General features: G+C 39.6%; 1 protein-coding gene across 1 annotated transcript in view; it reads right to left on the reverse strand.

The window, feature by feature from the left end:
* Unc5d (unc-5 netrin receptor D) overlaps window positions 1-19,525 on the reverse strand; it is a 494,978-nt gene that overhangs the window by 171,218 nt on the left and 304,235 nt on the right. The window contains exon 4 of the mRNA XM_051182220.1: window positions 6,039-6,142. Coding sequence (XP_051038177.1) covers window positions 6,039-6,142 — 104 coding nt within the window. The remainder of the gene's footprint in view (window positions 1-6,038; window positions 6,143-19,525) is intronic.

The raw sequence follows: 19,525 nt of genomic DNA on the forward strand, positions 1-19,525 counted from the left end.
TGAGGGATAAATGCAGCTGATATACATGTGACCCTGACAGCATATTACCCTTCAGTGAAGACATCATATAAACTGCAGCAGGCACAGGAAAGGAACCAATTGGTGGTGTGGAATATCACATGGCCTGCTGTGGGTCAATAACTATATAGGTTTGAATGAGAATGACCCCCATAAATTTGAATGGCTCATTGATTTGAATACTTGGTCACCAGAACTGAAAGTATTGGAAAGAATTAGGAGGCATGGACTCATTGTGGGGAACTGTGTCATTGGGGTCGGGATTTGAAGGTTCAAAAAGCCCATTCCAAGCCCAGAGTCCCTCTCTTCCTGTTGCCTGTGGATGTAAAACTCTTGGCTACTTCTCTGGCACCATGTCTATCTGCATGCTGCCTTGCTCTCCAGATGATGACAATGGACTTTAACCTCTGAAAACAAGCCAGCCCCAGTTAAATATTTTTCTTTTAGAAGAGTTGCTAAGCTCACAGTGTTTCTTCATAGCAATACAATACTAACACCATAACTATGACAATATTTCACAATGATAATCACATGACTAACCAGTTGCTGACCAGTAAGTCAGTAACTGACATACTGTAGAGCTCACCATTGGACCATCCCTTCATTATATGGTCAACAAGTTCACTTTCTGAGCTGAGGACCACTCAACAGACATGGCAGAGATGTCCACCTTGAGAGACCATAGCTGGGCAGATATACAGACACAGTATTCTTTCCCTTTGTCCTCATCTTTAGTCTCCCAGTCTTTCCTCCATATAAGAAAATATGCAGACATATGAATCAATAACATCTATCTATGTTATTAATGAAAGTAATCTGAGTTCTGGTGTCCAGAATTCTGTAGTCAATTGCCATTCCCTTCATAAGTCAAAGGGAAAGCCTTGCTGCATTGAGGTGATGCTAGAAATAATGGCCTGGGCTGTGCAGCAGTCTGTTTACCCACAATGCATCAAAAACTTTCCCATAGCCACCTCCAATATAAAACCAAGGAAACAAAAGCTCTGGCCTCCTTAGCCCAGAATCTGTTTGCAATCATCCTCCAGTCCCCATTGCTTCTTAAAATAGACCTGTAACTAGTTTCACCTGCTTTAACTCTGAAATATACTTCACAAACTGTACATCATTCAACAAAAAGACTGAATAATGATTCCATTTCTCTTTTTATTTGAAAGTCGAGTCTTTACAAATGTGTGTGACCCATAGAATTAACATAAGGTTATAGTGGATTGGAGCAGAACACTGGCTGGTGTTTTCATAAAGGCAAGAGTATTCTGATCACAAGACAAACAAAAGAGGGCATGTGCAGGTAGAGGCAGAGACTGAAGTGATGTGTCCATAAGCCAAAGAACCAAGGACTCTTTGTAAGCAACAGAAGTTAGAAGACAAGCTTAGGACAGGATCGCGGTAAATAAGGATCAGGATAAACAAATAGGCTGAATAGATGTTTATTCAGGGAGAAATAACTTACAACCTAGACAGATGAACACCAGGAAATTCAACCCGATCCTCTCCTGTCCGAGTCACGCCAGAAAAGAGAGCGCCTTTCCTGGCCCCCTCCGACCTTCTTCCACAGGTCACTTCTGCCCATGGCTCCACCCCCCCAATGGGTGTGGTCAGTGCCAGAGAAGGACTATCTCACTACAATTCCCCTTTTAGTCTAAAGAAAAGATTTAGGCTTAATACAAAACTATATACAAAACAGTGAATAACAAGTGTGCTCTAAGAAAAGGAAAATCGAGAACAAAATGACCTACATATCTAGTCCTAGGGTGAGGGCATAATGGAGTTTACAATAGAGATGTCCTAAGCTGGAAAACGTAAGTCTAGTACCTAATATATCTAACTAGGAAGAGAGAGTAATAGTTGTGATAGTTTAATCTTCAACCTCATCAAGACCTGAGAAGGAAATTAACAATACTAGAGTAGACAGGAAAAGCGGATGGACAACTTCCAAAAGGTGCAGCAAGGACAGAAACAGCAAGCCACCTGAACAGTTACCCTAGGTCTCACAGCAACGTTGGTACACCCAGATTTGGCTAAGGCCAAGAGAACTTGACAGACCACAACAATAGCAGGGAGGTAGAACGGCTGTCTTACCCTGACTTGGCAAGGTCAAGCAGTCTTGTATATTTGTCTCCTGCAAGCACATAGGACTGCATGTCCAAATCAGTGGTCAAGGTGGGGGCAATTCTTTGCCCAACAGGCCATTAGCTGAGGCGAGACTGAACTCCAGCAGGAGCAACAACAGTGTCCAACATATTTTCGGGAAAGTGCACGGTGCTGTCAGGAGCAACAGTGTCTCATGTCAATGGAGTACTAATATTAAAATATTTAAATGCCATGTTCTGCATGTCTATGAAGTGATTGAAGATTAAGCATCTATATCTGACTAATCTCATAGGTACAGGAAATGTGAGTGAAGATAATCTGTAATACTCGGGAACTTAGCTAAAAAGACTGATTAAAACTTCCCTGATTTAGCACCCCCCAGGAGAAAGTGACCTGCCAACTTGGACTTCCACCTCCTACCTCTAGGACTATGTCAGTTTAAGCTTTCTTGGTTGTGGTTATTTGTGACAGAAATTTTGGGAAATGAACTAAGGAAGCAAATGCTTATGGTTTCCAAATGGACAAGAAGGTAAATTCCATAAAATAAATGCATATTTTCCTTCTTTTTTTTTAAACCTGTTCCAAATATTCTTTTTTACTGACATTGAATAGCACCATCAAAGCAAGTGAAGGGAGAAAATGGACTGAGCACACACGCACACACACACAAACACACACACACACACACACACACATACACACACATCTTATTTCACTTGAAGGATTGGAGGTTAAGTGAGAAAGATGTAGGGGTATGCTTTGAAGACTTGAGTTAAATCTAATATGACCAGACAGGGAAGCTGCTTGCTCCTAATGGAGACCTCCTACACAGCAATCTTCAACCAAGGCTTGTAAAGCTCACCATTGGACCATCCCTTCATTATATGGTCAACAAGTTCACTCTCTGATCTGAGGACCACTCAACAGACATGACATGGGAGCCTGAATTGTCAACAGCCTGCTATACTTTACTTGGGGATGTTACCTTATTAGATTATGTACCCTGTATAGTTCCCTTTATTTTCCTCTTTTAATCCATACCTTCCAAATATAGATGGGGAATATTCTAGTCATTTGGTAGTACATAGTACTGAACAAAAAAAGAAACAAACATCAAATCTACTCACAAATCTGACAGATTCTCCAATACTAATCGACAGAGACAAGAAGCAAGGCTCACTCATATTCACAAATACTGAGCATGTTGGTATGAGAAAACATTTTGGGTCTTTATGGATTAGTTTCTTTCTTGAAAATTAAATGTATATATGTATAATTGTATGTGCATATGCATGTGTACATGTTCTTATGAAATGTGTATTTATGGTGGAATGGTTAAACTGAGCTAATATGTCAATTAGCTAACACGCTTGTCATGTTCTTATGAGAACATTTCAAGTCTATTATATCAACTTTCAAGAATATCAATTATTATTATGAACTATAGTAGCCATACTATACAACAGAGTTTTTGAACCTATTCCTCTCAAATGAAACCCTTTACCCTTTGACCTCTTAACAATGTTTGGCAGGCAGTACTCTACGGGGAGCTTTATGTTTTCAATCTTTACAGGAAAGTCAGATCATACAGTACCTGTCATCTTACTCCTTGTTCTTCTCATGGGACATGGTGTCAGAGAAGCTCACCAAGTTGTTAGGAATATAATGACACACATTCAAAAGGACGAAGAGTACTAATATCACATTTAAGGGGTTATATTGCCTTTCTCTGTTCTGCTGACACACACAGGCTGATTCCTCATAGTGAAATTCTGGGTCATAAAGCAGTCCTATATGTGTATGTATATTATAACTTTTTTTTTTGAGCAGCCACTTTAGTGTTTTTCTTAGTGGCTGGACTAAATTGATTTCTCTGCTGCCAGTATTCAAGGAATCCATTTTCTTCATATCTTTGCCACCATTTGACACCTTCTTTCGTTTTGATAATAGCTACATGAGTACACCTCATAGTCTCATAACACATGGATGAGTAACATATACAAAAGATCTCCTTATACAAGTTCAATTCCAGTAGGACAACAGAAAATAAACAAGTGACAAAATATAAAGAGACAAAAAGAAGGGAAAGGAGTGGAAGGGTGGAGGGTGGGGGTGGCATTTTCCAAAGTGGCCACAGCAATCCACATTAAGCAGGTGATAATTTGCATAAGCACTAAAGGAAGAGTGATTGAGACTGTCACTACTGAACCAATTGTGTGCAAAGGACCAGAGGTCAAAGCATGGCTGGCACATCTGCAAGAATGTGAGGGAAAAGGTGTGTCTATAGAGCAGTAAGTATATACAGAACATTGGATGTGATAACAGAAAAACCCATTTTTTCTAGACACGTTTCCCACAAGTACTTCAGAGATCACTAGAAGATTTGGGAGAGAGACCATATATGGTTGGGAGGCCTTTGTAAGGTCACTGATCTGAACATTGGTTTTCCTGCCTCTCAATGGCCCAGGCTGTACCAAGGCAATAACTAAGTTTCCCCCTAGCTATAAAAATTGACTCCTAGACATGTAAATATATAACTTCTTGCTGGCAGATTGCTAACAGAGGGCATTGGCCTCTTTCCTGCCTGGGTCTACCTCCTGTTGGGAGGGTCTGCAGAAGCCGCATGTATCTGTGCTGAACTATATATAAAGTGGGATTTCTAAAGGTGGACAAAGGGGCTTCCAGTAAGGATGATCTGCCAGGCAAGACAATACAGTCTCCCATGGATGGAGTGCCCTGCTTAGGAGAAGGGACACACACATTGTGTAATGAGAGAAAGTGGCAGAAGATTAATATCATTTTGTTCTCCATTAAGTGAAAATTTAAAAATAAGCATTTTCATTTCTAATTATTTCATATCATGCATGGTGAGCTCACTTAAATTTTCAAGTCCGTTTATTTCATTTCTGTGAACCATCTAAGCCTAAGGAGCATCCATCCAGCAGGATTTCTGCCTAAATATGCAAGTGTGTTGTGTGTAAGTGTGTATGTGTGTGTGTGTGTGTTTATTCCCTCTCTTTCTTTGTTCTTTCCCAGTATAAATAATACAGATATTTTAGCAAAGACAGATGACAGACATTTCTGATTCTCTCTCTCTCTCTCTCTCTCTCTCTCTCTCTCTCTCTCTCTCTAAGTCTTTCTACATCTCATTGAAGGAACTACAGGTTCTTAACTTCGCACAGAAGAGTCATGGCTGGAACAGTTACTGCTGAATACAAGATAATGTTATACACTTATTTTTAAAAATCCTATGAACGATAGACTGCATGCTCACTCTTAAGTTTTTTCCCAGTAATTATATTACTAGTCAATTGGGACATGTGTAAAGAGTAAGTCAAGGATTCAGAAATCCTCCAGCCACTTAGCACTATTGGTCATACTTCTGTTTCACAGTAGGCTAGGGGCAGTGGTCTAGTAAACACATCTGGTCTAGGAAAAAACAAAACCATGGTGACTCTGGATTCCAGAATCTATACAGTGGCCCTACTACATACCATAGCCATAGCACCAGCACACAGACAGTAACATACCAAATGCTCAGAAGATGCTTGGTCTGTAAGCAAGTGAAAAATGAACAGACACCAACCCTTCCCATCCATGGGCACATTTCCATCCACTGCTGGTTGTTACTGCACAGATGTGACTCACACCATAAAAATAGAGAGTCCTGACTGGGCAGATGACACAAGATCTGTCCTCAGAATCAAGGCCATAGTTCATCCATACTGCCTAGCAAAAACTGTATGTCAATCAGAATGTTGACAAGAGACATGTTTGGAACCCAGCTTTCCCCTCCATGATTTCTTTATTATGTCTTGCAAGGGAGACCAGACAGCAAGAATGCCAGGCTTATGTTCTTTCTCCCCTCTTAGCCACACAGGCTTCTGTCCTCTTTACAGTGGAGTCCTTACCTCTGCTGCAGGAACCCCCTCTGGTGGGCGGCAATGCAACACGATCATGCCTTCAATAGGAACCTCCCTGCCTTGTGGATCTTGTTCAAAGTTTTTCCGTAAATCTGCAAAGAAGCACAAGATATGTGTATGCCACTTTGAAATAGGACTGGCATTACTTAAATGTGGCCCCAATCCAATAAAACAGCGAGCTTCATGTCAAAAGTTGGATACACACAAATATGTCACTTTCTGTCATTTTCAGAGTACCGCTTTCCTATACTCATAAATGCATCTGAAATATACCTCAACAAAATGGTTTCACTGCTTTACATTGATATGAAGGAAGGAAAAATACTAGGAGACCAGAAAAATTTCACAATTGCATGAGCATTTGCCAGCATTATCTGTTCAATATCTGATGAAACACTTGGTGTTAATAATAACCGTCCACAGCCATTATTAAGTTGAGATGCACATGATTTTTTTTTTGTTGTTGTTCACTGAAGAATACATCATTAATCTGTAACCTCTGTCATTCCCTTAACCCTCTGGGGAGTTGTAGAAGACAGTAATAGAGTGAGATCACCTATTAGTCTTTTTATTTGTAACCAGGGAGAAAGGGCCATAGCCATTCACAACAAAATCCATAACCTATCCAACCAGATATATAATTAAGAAATGCAAGGCCCTCTAGTCAAGCAGCCATGCTGGGTATGTGGGTAATGCCCTTCACTCAGGGCTCCGGGCACTTTGCAAACAAGCTGCACTATTAACCTTTTACACATGGAGAGGTGACACTTGTGGAGGTTAATTGGCTTGCCAGTGGTCACAGAACGCATCAGTGCCAGTGAGAGGTGAAAATTCACTGTGCTTCATGACACTCAGCCTGACTGCCAACCAGCAGGGCTTTCTCAGGGAAGAGAAAAGTGTAGCAGGGAGAGCTCCAGCTTCATTTGCATAGCTTTCTATTTTACCATTTTAAAGGGCAGCTGGCCTTGGCTCCTAGGGAGGTGTCAGGACAACCTTCTGATGATCTTCATGAACAACATAATTCTTGCTGTCACCTGGATGCACAGGACAGTTTAGCTAAGACAGGTTGTTTACAATTCTTCCTCCATGAAAAGCATTTCTTCCCCCCCCCCCCGACAATGTATTTTTCTTCAAATTGAGTATCTCAAATTACAGGCTGTGGATTTATTGATTTAATTTTCTTCAGTGCTTACAATAACATGAAATATGTCCTCTGAAAAGAGCAGAGCTCCAGAATCAGTTACATCTTTATAAATTGTATAAATACATTAAACTTGCTTTTAGCAAGTCAAAAACACCCGATGAATAACTAGTTCAGCCATGCACATATTCACTTGGCTAGGAATGCTTTCCCTCCTAGAGACAACCAGCATCTGTATATTGAGAGAGCTTTTTATGTGTTTGGGATATAAAGAATCTGCTTTCTCATTCTCTACTGTCCAGAATTGAGTCCTAGCGGCAGCTTCCTTCTGTTCAAGGTCTTTAAATTGCTGCAGTGGTCAGAGTTCCTGATTCTCGGTGTGATGGACTCACAAAACTTCCAACAAAAGCAAGGCACAAAGAGAGTGAATATACCCAGATTGGAAGTCTGTTTGCTGCACAATCCACTACAGGACATGTTTTGCTGTCACTCAAGGGAATGCTGAGGAGCAAAAATTCTATTTCAAGAAGGGCTTCACTACTCAGAATTATATCAAAACTTGTCTACAGAAACCAAAGTGAGTTCAATAGCCAAGATGCCAGGTGGTAATGGAAAGAGTTGTCATGTGGATGGCATGTTTACTGTGTTGTCCTCCCCACTGCTTCCCACCTCCTTGGCAAATTTATCTGCCAAGAGGAGAATTACCCAGTGGTAGCAAATGATCATCTGAGTTTGGCTACCATAATTTCTTTTGTGTTTAACCTAGTAAAACATAAAAATATAATACTAGGAATTTCAATATATCCTTCTGCTTTTGTTTCTTTTTTTCCCCCAGTACAAATGAAAGTGGGAATTGTGGTTGTTTGAATAGCAAAGGCCCCTATAGACACATATGTTTGAATACTTGGCCCATAAGGAGTGGTACTGGGAAGTATGGCCTTGCAGAGGAAGTGTGTCATGTTAGAGATGGGCTTTAAGGTCTCATATTCTCAAGCTATACTCAGTGTGGCTCACAGTCTCTTTCTGCTGCCTGCAGATTAAGATGTAGCATTGTCAGCTTCTTCACCAGGACCATGTCTGTCTGCACACTGCCATAATGACAGTAGTCTAAACCTCAGAAACTATAAGCCAGCCCCATTAAAATCTTGTCCTTTATAAACCTTTAATGGTCATGGTGCCTCTTCACAGCAATAGAACCCTAATTATGACAGCAATAAATGGTTACCCTTACTTTATACTAACTACATCAGCAGGCCAAAAGAGAGCCTTATTGAGATCATATTTCCTCCAATGCAGTACCCTGCACTGACACTGGGATCTGTTTATTTCCTATAAACAAAGTATTTGGGGGGATCTCTAGTAGATTTCATATGGAAGAATCAGATCCAAGCAAGGATCAAGCTATCCTGCTTTCCCATCCCACTGATACCTGGAACCACTTGAAGAGCCCAATAGGATGTGCATTATCATTAAAGGTAGAGGAGCATGGGGAAAGGGCAGAGAAAATCTATAAGGCTGAATCCAACAGTAATAACAGACACTCCATCAGGAGCCAGGTATCATTGCAAATAAGAAAACCCTTGACTTTAGAGTTCTGATCCAATCCCAAGTCTGGGAGTAAGTTGCATCTGTGAATCTTAAAAAAAAGGGGGGGTCCACATATAATTCTAGCTAGTCCCTGAACATAATCAAAAGTACAGAAATAAACCCTTTGATACAGCAACAATGCCTCCTGTTCTATTTATGATTCTCGCCCCAGGCCATGCAAACTCATTAGTTTCTGCATAGGCAATCTAAGGAACAGCAGCCTCTCTAGATCTAGAGAGATACACAAAGGGAACTGCACAAGTACTAATAATGGGCAAACCATCTTCAGACACAAAAGATGACGAACTGTGGCACAAAATAGAACTGAAGGACCAAGTTCTGTGACACCAAAATCAAGCAACCTAGCTAAAATAGGGTGTTATGGATACATTGACATTTGAGATCAAGCAATTGTGTTTGAATCTAGCATGGCACTATGAACACTTCCATTCAATAAATATCTTAAATTCTCTTTTTGTCTCTGAACCTATAATAGTTTAATATTTTCTATTACATATAGTTTTTTTTCTTTTCTTTTTCTTTTCTTTTTTTTTAAAGTCAGGGTCTCATTATGTAGCCCTGGTTGGCCTGGCATTCTCTACCTTGGACTCACAGAGACCCAGTTGCCTCTGTCTCACAAAATCTCAGACTAAAGACATGGGCAACCACACCTGACTACACACAGGTTTTATAAAGATTAAATGTTAATAAATAAAACAACCTTCCCAAGCACAGTGTCTATACAACAGGGTTAAGGTCTTATATATTACTATATCCTGTGATAAAGCTATGATGATTAATATGGGATGATTTTTTATCATAAATCAGATACAAATTAATTATAAAGTGGAGCATTTTTCAGAGGCACTCAAATAAAAAGTATAATTTAGTACTTGATAAATTAAGTGGGAAATGGTATTAAAATGAGTCATTGCCTTTCTGAAGAAAAAAAAAAGATCTATGTCTTGCTTTACACAAAAATAAATGCCATACTAATAAAAACAATTTAACAGGAAACCACAGCAGTAATAAAATATCTAGTGACCCTCAAAGGGGGTATTTCTTTTAACTTGAAGAACAAACCATTAAGATTGATAGGTATTACTTAGTTAAAAATAATTTTCCCTAAAACATTGTAAACAAAATACTGTGCAGTCAGTGGCCTTAGTAAGTTAAATTTTTTTTTTATAAAATACAATGAAAATTATAGGTACTCTGAGATAAAATGACAAAGGGGTTGGAAGCTATTTGTAAAGAATAAGTAATGGTGCAGTATCAATAGTTATTACAGGAATGCTAGCTTACCAACTATCAACACATCTCCTCTCTATGTAAATAAATCTTATCTATTTCTTTATTTTAATTCCCAGGTTGAAAATGAAATCAGGCTGGGGTAGTCTTGAATAATGCTAGAAGAAAAGGCCAGATGTATGTGAACAACAAGTTTTAAATGGATAAAATTACTTTTGAAGCTCAAATTGTATGGGGATTATCTGATAAATAGACGTATAATATGTGGTCTATCATGGAATATTATTTGGCAATAAATGCAGAATGCTAATTCATACTATGATGTGGATAAATTTTCAATGCATAATTTATATAAATTGAACATAGCCATTAACCAAAGGCTATATATTGAAGATTCTTTTTATATGAAATAGCCACAATAGGTGGTAATATCAAACGGTGAGTAAACAGGTTAGCAGACAGGTGGGGCTGAAGCTGAATGAGGGCAAAAACAAATAATAATTTTTTGTTAAAATTAAAACAAACAAACAAACAAAAAACTAAAATTTCCCTGGGTGATGGCTTGTTACAGAATATACCTACTTTTGAATGCTAGCACAGAAATGACAATCAAAACTCTTTTTGGGGGGGGGTTAGCCCTTCCCTGTACCTGACATTAGTGTTCAGAAATGTGCCATAGACTTTCATTCACTCATTGTTGAGCAGGGACTGGACTCAGTCAAACAGTGATTGTACTTTACTGAAGGTGCCATAGAACATCCTGGCCCACCTACTGTGAATGGTCTTACAGTAAAGGTGGACAGGAAGCCAAGCAATGACATGGTAGAATGATGAAAAAGAGGCAGTGAAGAAAGAAGGTCCTCATATGTAGCACAGTGACTTAGCTGAGTGCCCCGAGGAATGTTTCATAGAGAAGTATTAAGCTGAAAGAGAGAACCTCACCATCTTGTAGAACACACTGCACACAGAATTTATAGTTTCTGATGTTCACTAATTTAAAGCATGGTTGTCCAGGGGAGATATCTTGGGCATCAAGTGCTTGGCCTTGAAAGTGTGAGGATCCAAATACTGGTCTATAGAAATCACACAAAATGCCAGGCATGAGGCACAGGCTAATCCCAGGGGCAATGAGATGGAACGGGGAGATAGTAAACTAGCCTACACTGCTTAGCAAAGTTCCACTTCATCTAGAGAGCCTGTCTCAAAAAGTGGAAGACACAAAGGGGACATTATCTGTGGTTATTGTCTGACTTCTACACATGTGCTTGCTTGAACCACATACCATGGATGTGTGCGTGTGTATACACACACACACACACACACACATACTCACTTCACTATCACCTCCCTTTTAGCATTATCATCTTATTTCTTTATTTCTAATGTCTAAAATTCATTTCCTTTACTACCTCTCTTGAGCTGGAAAAGGATACTCTTCGAAGGGACATTTCTTCTATCAGTATTTATTTACAGGGTGGAGCCTGAATGGATTTCTACCCTTTGATCTTAACATAGTCATGCATTGGATACTAATCATATTATTCTATAAAAAGGAAATTAACTGAACTACATATAAGATGCACAACATTAAATATTTAATTGTAGCTGAAGACGATAAAACTCTACCACTTGTAAAAGGTAAATTGTTGAGACCACATTGTCCCCAGGAGAAGAGGAAAGGAAAAAAATCTTCTGAGCAAATTGGGAGCATGGAGGGAGAGGAGAGGGAGTTAGAAGAAAGAGAAGGGGAGAAGAGGAGGGGTGAGGTGGGTATGAGGGAACAGGAAGATTGAGACAGGGAAAGAATAGAAGAGAAGAAGAAAAGAGATACCATAATAGAGGGAGCCATTATAGATTTAAGGAGAAATCTCGCACTAGGTAAATGCCCAGGGATCTACAAGGATGAACCCAACTAACAATCTAAGCAATAGTGGAGAGGCTACCTTTAATGACCTCCTTGCATGATAATGAGATTGATGACTACCTTATATGCCATCCTAGAGCCTTCATCTAGTAGCTGATGGAAGCAGAAGCAGATACCCACAGCTAAACACTGAGCCGAACTCCTGGAATCCAGTTACAGAGAAGAAAGAGTAATGAGAAAAGGGGACAAGCCCAGGGTGGAGATACCCATAGAATCAGCTGACCTAAACAAGGGGGAGCTCATGCACCCCAGTCTGATATCTGAGAAACCAGCACAGAACTGACCCAGAACCCCTGAATGTGAGTGTTAGTTAGGAGAACTGGGCAGTCTATGGGGCCTCTAGTAATGGATCAATATTTATCCCTCATATACGAATGGACTTTGGGAGTCCATATCACATAGAGGTATACTTTCTGAGCCTAGACACATGGGGGAGGGCTTAAGCCCTGCCCCAAATGATATGACAAACTTTGAAGACACCCATGGAAGGTCTCACCCTCCCTGGGGAGCAGAAAAGGGATGGGTTGGGTTTGGTGGGAGTAATAGGGGAGGATGGGAGGGTGAGGGAACTGGGATTGACACATAAAACAACCTTGTTTCAAATTTAAACAAAAACGGGAGAAAATGTTTGAGACAACTCTCTTATAGGAAAAGTCTGAAAGTAATTTTTTTCTAACATTTCAAATTTTTCCCTGTCAATGATTTTGGCTGCCATTAATTACATTCACGTGTCTCTGTGTTTGGCAAAAAATCCAGGATGATCTGATACATGAATACCCATATACACCAAATGCTAGGAAAAAAAGCTTACTCTTTTCAGAGTCTCTACACCTTGTCCATACTGTACACTGAGACAGGAGTCAGGGCAGAAGAACATTCTGTTTCATGTTATTGCACCTAGATTCACTTTCACCAGATCTATCAAAGAAAGAAGCTAAACTTCCATAGCCTTCAAAACTCAGTAACCTGTGAATTCAACCACTCCTCCAATTCTATTCTAGCGGTGGAGCTGGGAAAAGAGTTTTCATCTGTTGGGTCTATCATATCTCTATGTTTTGTTTTGAATGCAGGATGTCCTTCCCCCAAGCTCATGCTTTGAATACCTAGTCCCCGCCAGTGGTACTGTTTGGAAAGGATGTGAGATCTTTTGGGTAGAGGACCTAATGGTGGAGTGTGAGAGTTATAGCTTAAGTTTCTCATTGATTCCTGATTCCAGAGATAATTGGGCCTCAGCCACCATACTGTCCCTGTCTTTAAACAGAGCAAAAATAAATCTATCTCTAGGCATTTTGTTCCAGCAAAAAAGGAAATACACTCTGCTACCTAGAATGGCACATACTTTCTCTTGATGAATATTTGTTCAATGGAGGGTGAATTAATTAAGTTATTTATGTTTCCATTTCAGCTCATGTCACCTGATAACTTCCTCAGAAGAAGACACAGAAAACATGGGTAGATATGATAAACACAAGACCACTGTTAAAATTATATACTTATCCACTGTCTTCTTCACATACAGTACATGTGTGCTGTGTGACATTCCCATGTGTGACATCAGTATAAACCAATTCACTGTGTTTTTTTTATTTCTTTACTCATTCTCTCTTTTACCCTATTCTTTTCTACAGTAGAATGTCAACAAGGCTCAAGATGACAAGAACAAAGTAAGAGGTAGTGAAGAGGAGCAGGAGGTGAGGAAGTCAGGCACATGGCTTGGTTATAAATCATATAATCAGGAAGAGTCATCTAGAGTAAGCAGTACCTGCCCTGAAGTGGCATATTTCAGGCTGGGCCATAAGACACAATAGCCACCCCTTGCTCACCCCATGCCCTATTTGGCCTTTTTCTCATTTTCCTTTCATGCTACTATGTTAGAAAAGTCATTGTAGCACACGAAAATCAATAAAAATTCAATTCCGAATAATAGTTCTCTGCTACTCAGCAACACTAGGGAGTTATCGGCTCATTCAATGTTCTGGCAGCTAATGCAATGAAATAAAAATAATTTACTCATTCAAACCAAATCAGCCAGTGAAAAATCATAGACATTTTTTAATAGTCATAGTCAAAGCCATTTGTTAAGATGCAGGAGGATGACATGGTGTTCCATTAGTTGTCCAACTACACTGGTTTCAAATCAGGTTTGAATCTTGCCTACTGTGTTTTTTCAGAAGGAACAACAAACCACATTTGTCATACATAAAAAGATTTTGTAACTCAGCCAAATGCAGGTCATTTGTTGTAATAAAAGGGCTGATTCAAACGCATAGCAAATGCCAGGCAGAAAATGGGAGCTAGGGCCTGGTGCCTCTATATGGTTCTGCCTCAGTGTTTGGGCCCTAAACAGTAATAATGGCCTGAAAAGTCAGTTATTGACTCTAGTTCCCCAGAGAAGCATATGAAAAGCACCCTGCCAGGTGACAGAGCACTATCTGTGCTTCTCTGGCAGGCTTGGCTTGCCTTATACTTTGCTTTAGATTCTGATGACTCACACTGATACCATGCTATTCCCACCATCCAGGCCATCTTGTCTTGGGTCTTCCAGGTTTGATCCCTGCTCTTAGGAGTCCTTGAGTAACAGCTTGTCATACGACAGGCTTCCACACAGAGATTCTTATATTCCAGTCACATAAATGAGGCATTTTCTCCCAATCTGTTCTGAAATCCTTGAGTATTACAGCTAACACTAACTCCTTCCAGTAAACTCTGGGACACCATTAGAAGACCACTTTTGCTACAGGTGAGCCAACATGGTATTCTCCCATGCCTTCCCCCCTCCTGACTCTGCCTAATGATACCCTGTGATGTTTGTTCAGTGCTAGGAGTCTTGGCACATAGAGTCTCTTCAAGGCTGATATCATGACCACGAAACAACTTCAGGTCTATGAGATACTTCCTATTGTCATTCATAAAACATTTTATAACTAGCATTGTCTGTCATTACTGTCCCTACTAGTAGCATAGTTTACTAAGTAGCAATGACAGTGCAGGAGAATAGGTCTGGCTTTGACAGAGGTGGAGACACTGGTGGTGGCACTTTGAGAACTTAACCTGTTTTCTAACAAGCTGCTCCCAGCAAAGCACATTGCATTGTATGTGGCTTCTCTTGTTTACAAGGACAAACAAGCAAGCAAGCAAGCAAACAACCAAAGGTGCATTCAGAAGTCATCAAATGCCAAGAATATGCTGACAAGTGGGAAGCATGAAATCTTAATTATGGAACTGAGACAGGTGGAAATTCATTGAAGGAATCTATTTTAAGAGAGCCATATCTCAAGAAAGATAATGACCCACACAAGGCAGTGAAAAGATCCAGCCTCACTCCATCATCTGGGTTGCTACTAAGTCCTTTCTCCACAAATATTCTGTTATTCTGTCCCACCCCAGCCAGTCTCCTCTCAGGGTTCTGTCAGGGTGAACTCAACTTCTCCATAGCTGTGGTGCCTGCTTATCTTGTGCTCTGCACTTTCTATTATCAGCACCAATTAATTCTTTTTAGAATCAGGTCATACCCAGGCAGGCAACAGAGCTTAAATTCAGGGTCTTTTATTCTTCCTGCATGAGACTCCCTAATGGGGAATGCATGGAGCTGCTTGTAGGTACATATTCTTGGTCTAGTGGGTATAAGAGGTATACATGTGGTGCACAACATGACCAATGTGACTTAAGAAACACTTCGCAATATTTCCCCCAGAAAAGAACTACATATAGGAGCACCACACAAAGAAAACACACAGCTTAAGGATTTCTTGTGTTTGCTTTGTCCCCAAGAGATAAGGAATGGCTTTCTGAGACTTGATAATATTGATGATTTGGGTCAATGCATGAAAGATAGCTGAAGCTTCACTGAATTATACTAAAACTTTTCAACAATCTTGGACAGAAAAATATATGAAAATCTTCAAAAGTTATTAGGTGAAAATGCAGCATGTCTTAAATAAAATATATATAAGTAATGGAATATCTTACATATTCTTTTATCATAACCCATAGCATGTTATAGGGAGAAGTAATCTATAAATCCCATATTCTATATGTCAGTATGACTGCTCTTTTTGGAACACTATTAGGAAAACTAAGTGAATACAGATAACCAGAAAATCAAAGTACTTTTGATGAAAAAAAGAGAAAAACAAACAAATAAACCAGATACAGAGGCAAAATCATCAGCTTTTCTTGGCTGCTCAATGCCCAAGCAGTATGTGCAGAGTTCATCTTTCTCTTGTTAGAATTCCCAACTTGAAGGTGCTTTATTGACACCTACAAGCACTGGATTGCAGCTTGGCATCTTGATGAGCTCTCCCATACACAATAAATGCCATGGTTGAAGGAACCAAGTTTTAAGAATGACAGAGACATGAAGAATCGTACCCGACTTTCTTACATGACCTCTATAGCCCTCCACAGGAAATTAGAGAGCTATGAACTTACAATGAGTTTTAGAAAAAAATGACCTAAAAATAACCCCTAGCATTCAATGTTTACCACCTCATTACAATTCAGTACCATGACTGCAGAGAGAGAGAGAGGAAAAAAAAAAAAAAAAAAAAAAAAAAGGAAGAAAAAGGCAAAAAGGAAAAGTCAACCCTGCAGGAAGAAGAAATATCGTTTAACTTTTTAACTGAATTGTTAGATCTCTGATTCTTCCCTTACTCTAAAACTCTCTGAGGTGAGGACAGTCATCCAGGACAACATGTGGTCAGTATCATGAGTACTGAAACAACAGAATAGCCACTGAGTACCTAGCACTAGCACTGGCCCCATAATACATCTTTCTCACAATCCTTTTGAGAGCTGGAGAAAACATAGAATGGAAAAGTACCTTAAGTATTCCTGTTGAAATCTGTTCCCCCTGTATTTCCTAATCACTGATATTATGAAAATTCCAACTTAGGGCTTTGATGTTTATATTATGTCCTGGTCTTCATGCTCAAAAGTACAACTGCATGAGTAAAACCAGTCCATTGACACTCACATGAGTCATCATATCTTCAGATACTGAGATCAAACACTGAACTGGATATTTTCTTCCTAAAACACATTTCTTTTGCTATATTCATAATTATACTTAATATAAGAACTAGGAATTTGGTTACTTAAGCTAGAACATTCCATACTTAATGTACCTAAAGTTCCTACTTTACCTCCTCAGCCACAAGCTCTTTGAGAATTGCTTTCCAAATAAATCCTCAGTCTTCCCCAATAATTATGTTTCTTAGTCATTCAAGAGGTGTATCTTGGGCCACTGAGATCAGCAGCTTCCTGGTAGGTTCCTTATATACACCGAACTTATCAGTAGCCATGCACCATTGAAAATTCTTATTTAAAAGTGTATTTGTCTCACTACACTGCAAAGTCTTCAAAGGAAAAGACAGTATTTTCTTGGGATGCCTAAAACATTCAGGTTACTGAACTATTCACAGATGCTCAATTCTTCCCTAAAGTTAGCAACCCTCTGCTCTTTAGAAAACTTCTGGAATGCAACCCTGTCTTTACCTACTTAGGTAGAATAGGTAGAATGGTGTGACACTAACCTAAGAAGAATCCCTAGGCAAAAAATTATGCAAAGATTAAGAGACTTAATTTTTTTTGGTTGTTATTGTTTGTTTGTAGTGTTTTCCAATTGTTGGCTTGTCAGAAAGTTTATTTAGTGGAAAGATTGAGTATTGACTGAAGTAAAATCTATATTCTCTTTGCCAATAAAGCTTTACTTTAGTTCTTATAGAAATAGCCATCTTCAAGAAATTAAAGATGAATTTCACTAAAGGATAGAAAACTGGATTAACCCGTGACTTAAATGAAAGGCAGTGACTATGTTTCTGCAAATTCTTCTTGATAAATAAATGACTGGCAATAAATAGCCTAAGAGAACATTATCTGAGGAAATTTCATTTCTTCCTAACACATTTTTTTCAATAGACCCTATCTTTAAGGTTGTCACTAATAAACATGTGTGTTAAGCAAAAGTAGAACAATTTCTATCAGTATGGTTTGCAGGCTAGCCTGTGTAGCCAATTGGTGAGCTCCAAGTTTAGTGCAAATCCTAAAGCTCCTTTTGTATGGATTATGGGTATACACCTCCAGGCTCAGCATTTTATGGCAGTGCTGGGTATCTGAACTCCAGCTCCCATGCTTGTGTAACATGTGTTTTAGCCAGAAGCAATCCCCTCATCTATTTCCTTGAGCTATTCATAATCAATATGAATTCTTACTTAATGGATTATAATTCTTTATATATATATTTGTGTGTGTGTATGTTATTTTATAATTAGAAACAAGCTTGTTTTACATATCAATCCCAGTTCCCACACCTTTCTGTCCTCTCCTGTCCCCCCCCACTAACCCCCCAGCCCATCCCCTTTCTGTTCCCAAGGGAGGGAGAGGCCTTCCATGGGGGAGTCTTCAAAGTCTGTCATATCATTTGGAGCAGGGCCCAGGCTGAGGGAGTATCCCTTTATGTGGGATGGGCTCCCAAAATCCATTCCTATAATAGGGAATAAATACTGATCCACTACCAGAGGCCCCATAAACTGCCCAGCCCTCCCAACTAACACCACATTCAGGAAATCTAGGTGGGTCCTATGCAGGATTCCAAGAGTTCCACTCAGTATTTAGCTGTGGGCGTGTGCTTCTGTTTCCATCAGCTACTACATGAAGGCTTTAGGATGGCATATAAGGTAGTCATCAATCTCATTACTGAGAAAGGGCATTTAAAGTAGCTTCTCCACTATTGCTTAGATTGTTAGTTAGGGTCATACTTGTAGATCTCTGGACATTTCCCTAGTGCCAGATTTCTCTTAAAACTTATAATGGATACCTCTATTAAGGTATCTCTTTTCTTGCTCTCCTTTGTTATTTCCCCGACTCAATCTTCCTGCTCCATCATGCCTACCTCTGCCCTCCTCTTCTCCCTAACTCCCTCCACTACCATGCCCCCCCAGTTTGCTTGGGAGATCTTGTCCCTTTCCTCTTCTCCAGGGGACCATGCCTGTCTCACTGAGGGTCCTCTTTGTTTCCCAGCTTTTCTGGTGGTGTGGATTGTAGGCTGGTAATCCTTTGCTCTATGTCTAAAAGCCATATATGAGTGAGTACATGCTGTGTTTGTCTTTTTTGCAACTGGGATACCTCACTCAGTATGGTTTCTTCTAGTTCCATCCATTTGCCTGAGAATTTCAAAATTCTATTGTCCCCCCCCTCACCATGCTGAGTAGTACTCCATTGTGTAAATGTACCACATTTTCTCCATCAATTCTTCAGCTGAGGGGCATTTAGGTTCCTTCCAGGTTCTGGCTATTACAAATAATACTGCTATGAATATAGTTGAACAGATGTTCTTGTTGTATGAATGTGAGTCTTTTGGGCATATGCCTAAGAGTAAAATTACTGGATCTTGAGATAGACTGATCCTATTTTCCTGAGGAACCACCACACTGATATCCAAAGTGGCTGTACAAGTTTGCACTCCCACCAACAGTGGATGAGTGTACCCCTTTGTCCACATTCTCTCCAGCATAAATTGTCTTTGGTGTTTTTGATTTTAGCCATTCTGAAGGGAGTAAGATGTAATTCTTT

The sequence above is a fragment of the Phodopus roborovskii genome, unplaced genomic scaffold (assembly GCF_943737965.1).
Source record: "Phodopus roborovskii unplaced genomic scaffold, PHOROB, whole genome shotgun sequence".
Lineage (NCBI taxonomy): Eukaryota > Metazoa > Chordata > Mammalia > Rodentia > Cricetidae > Phodopus > Phodopus roborovskii.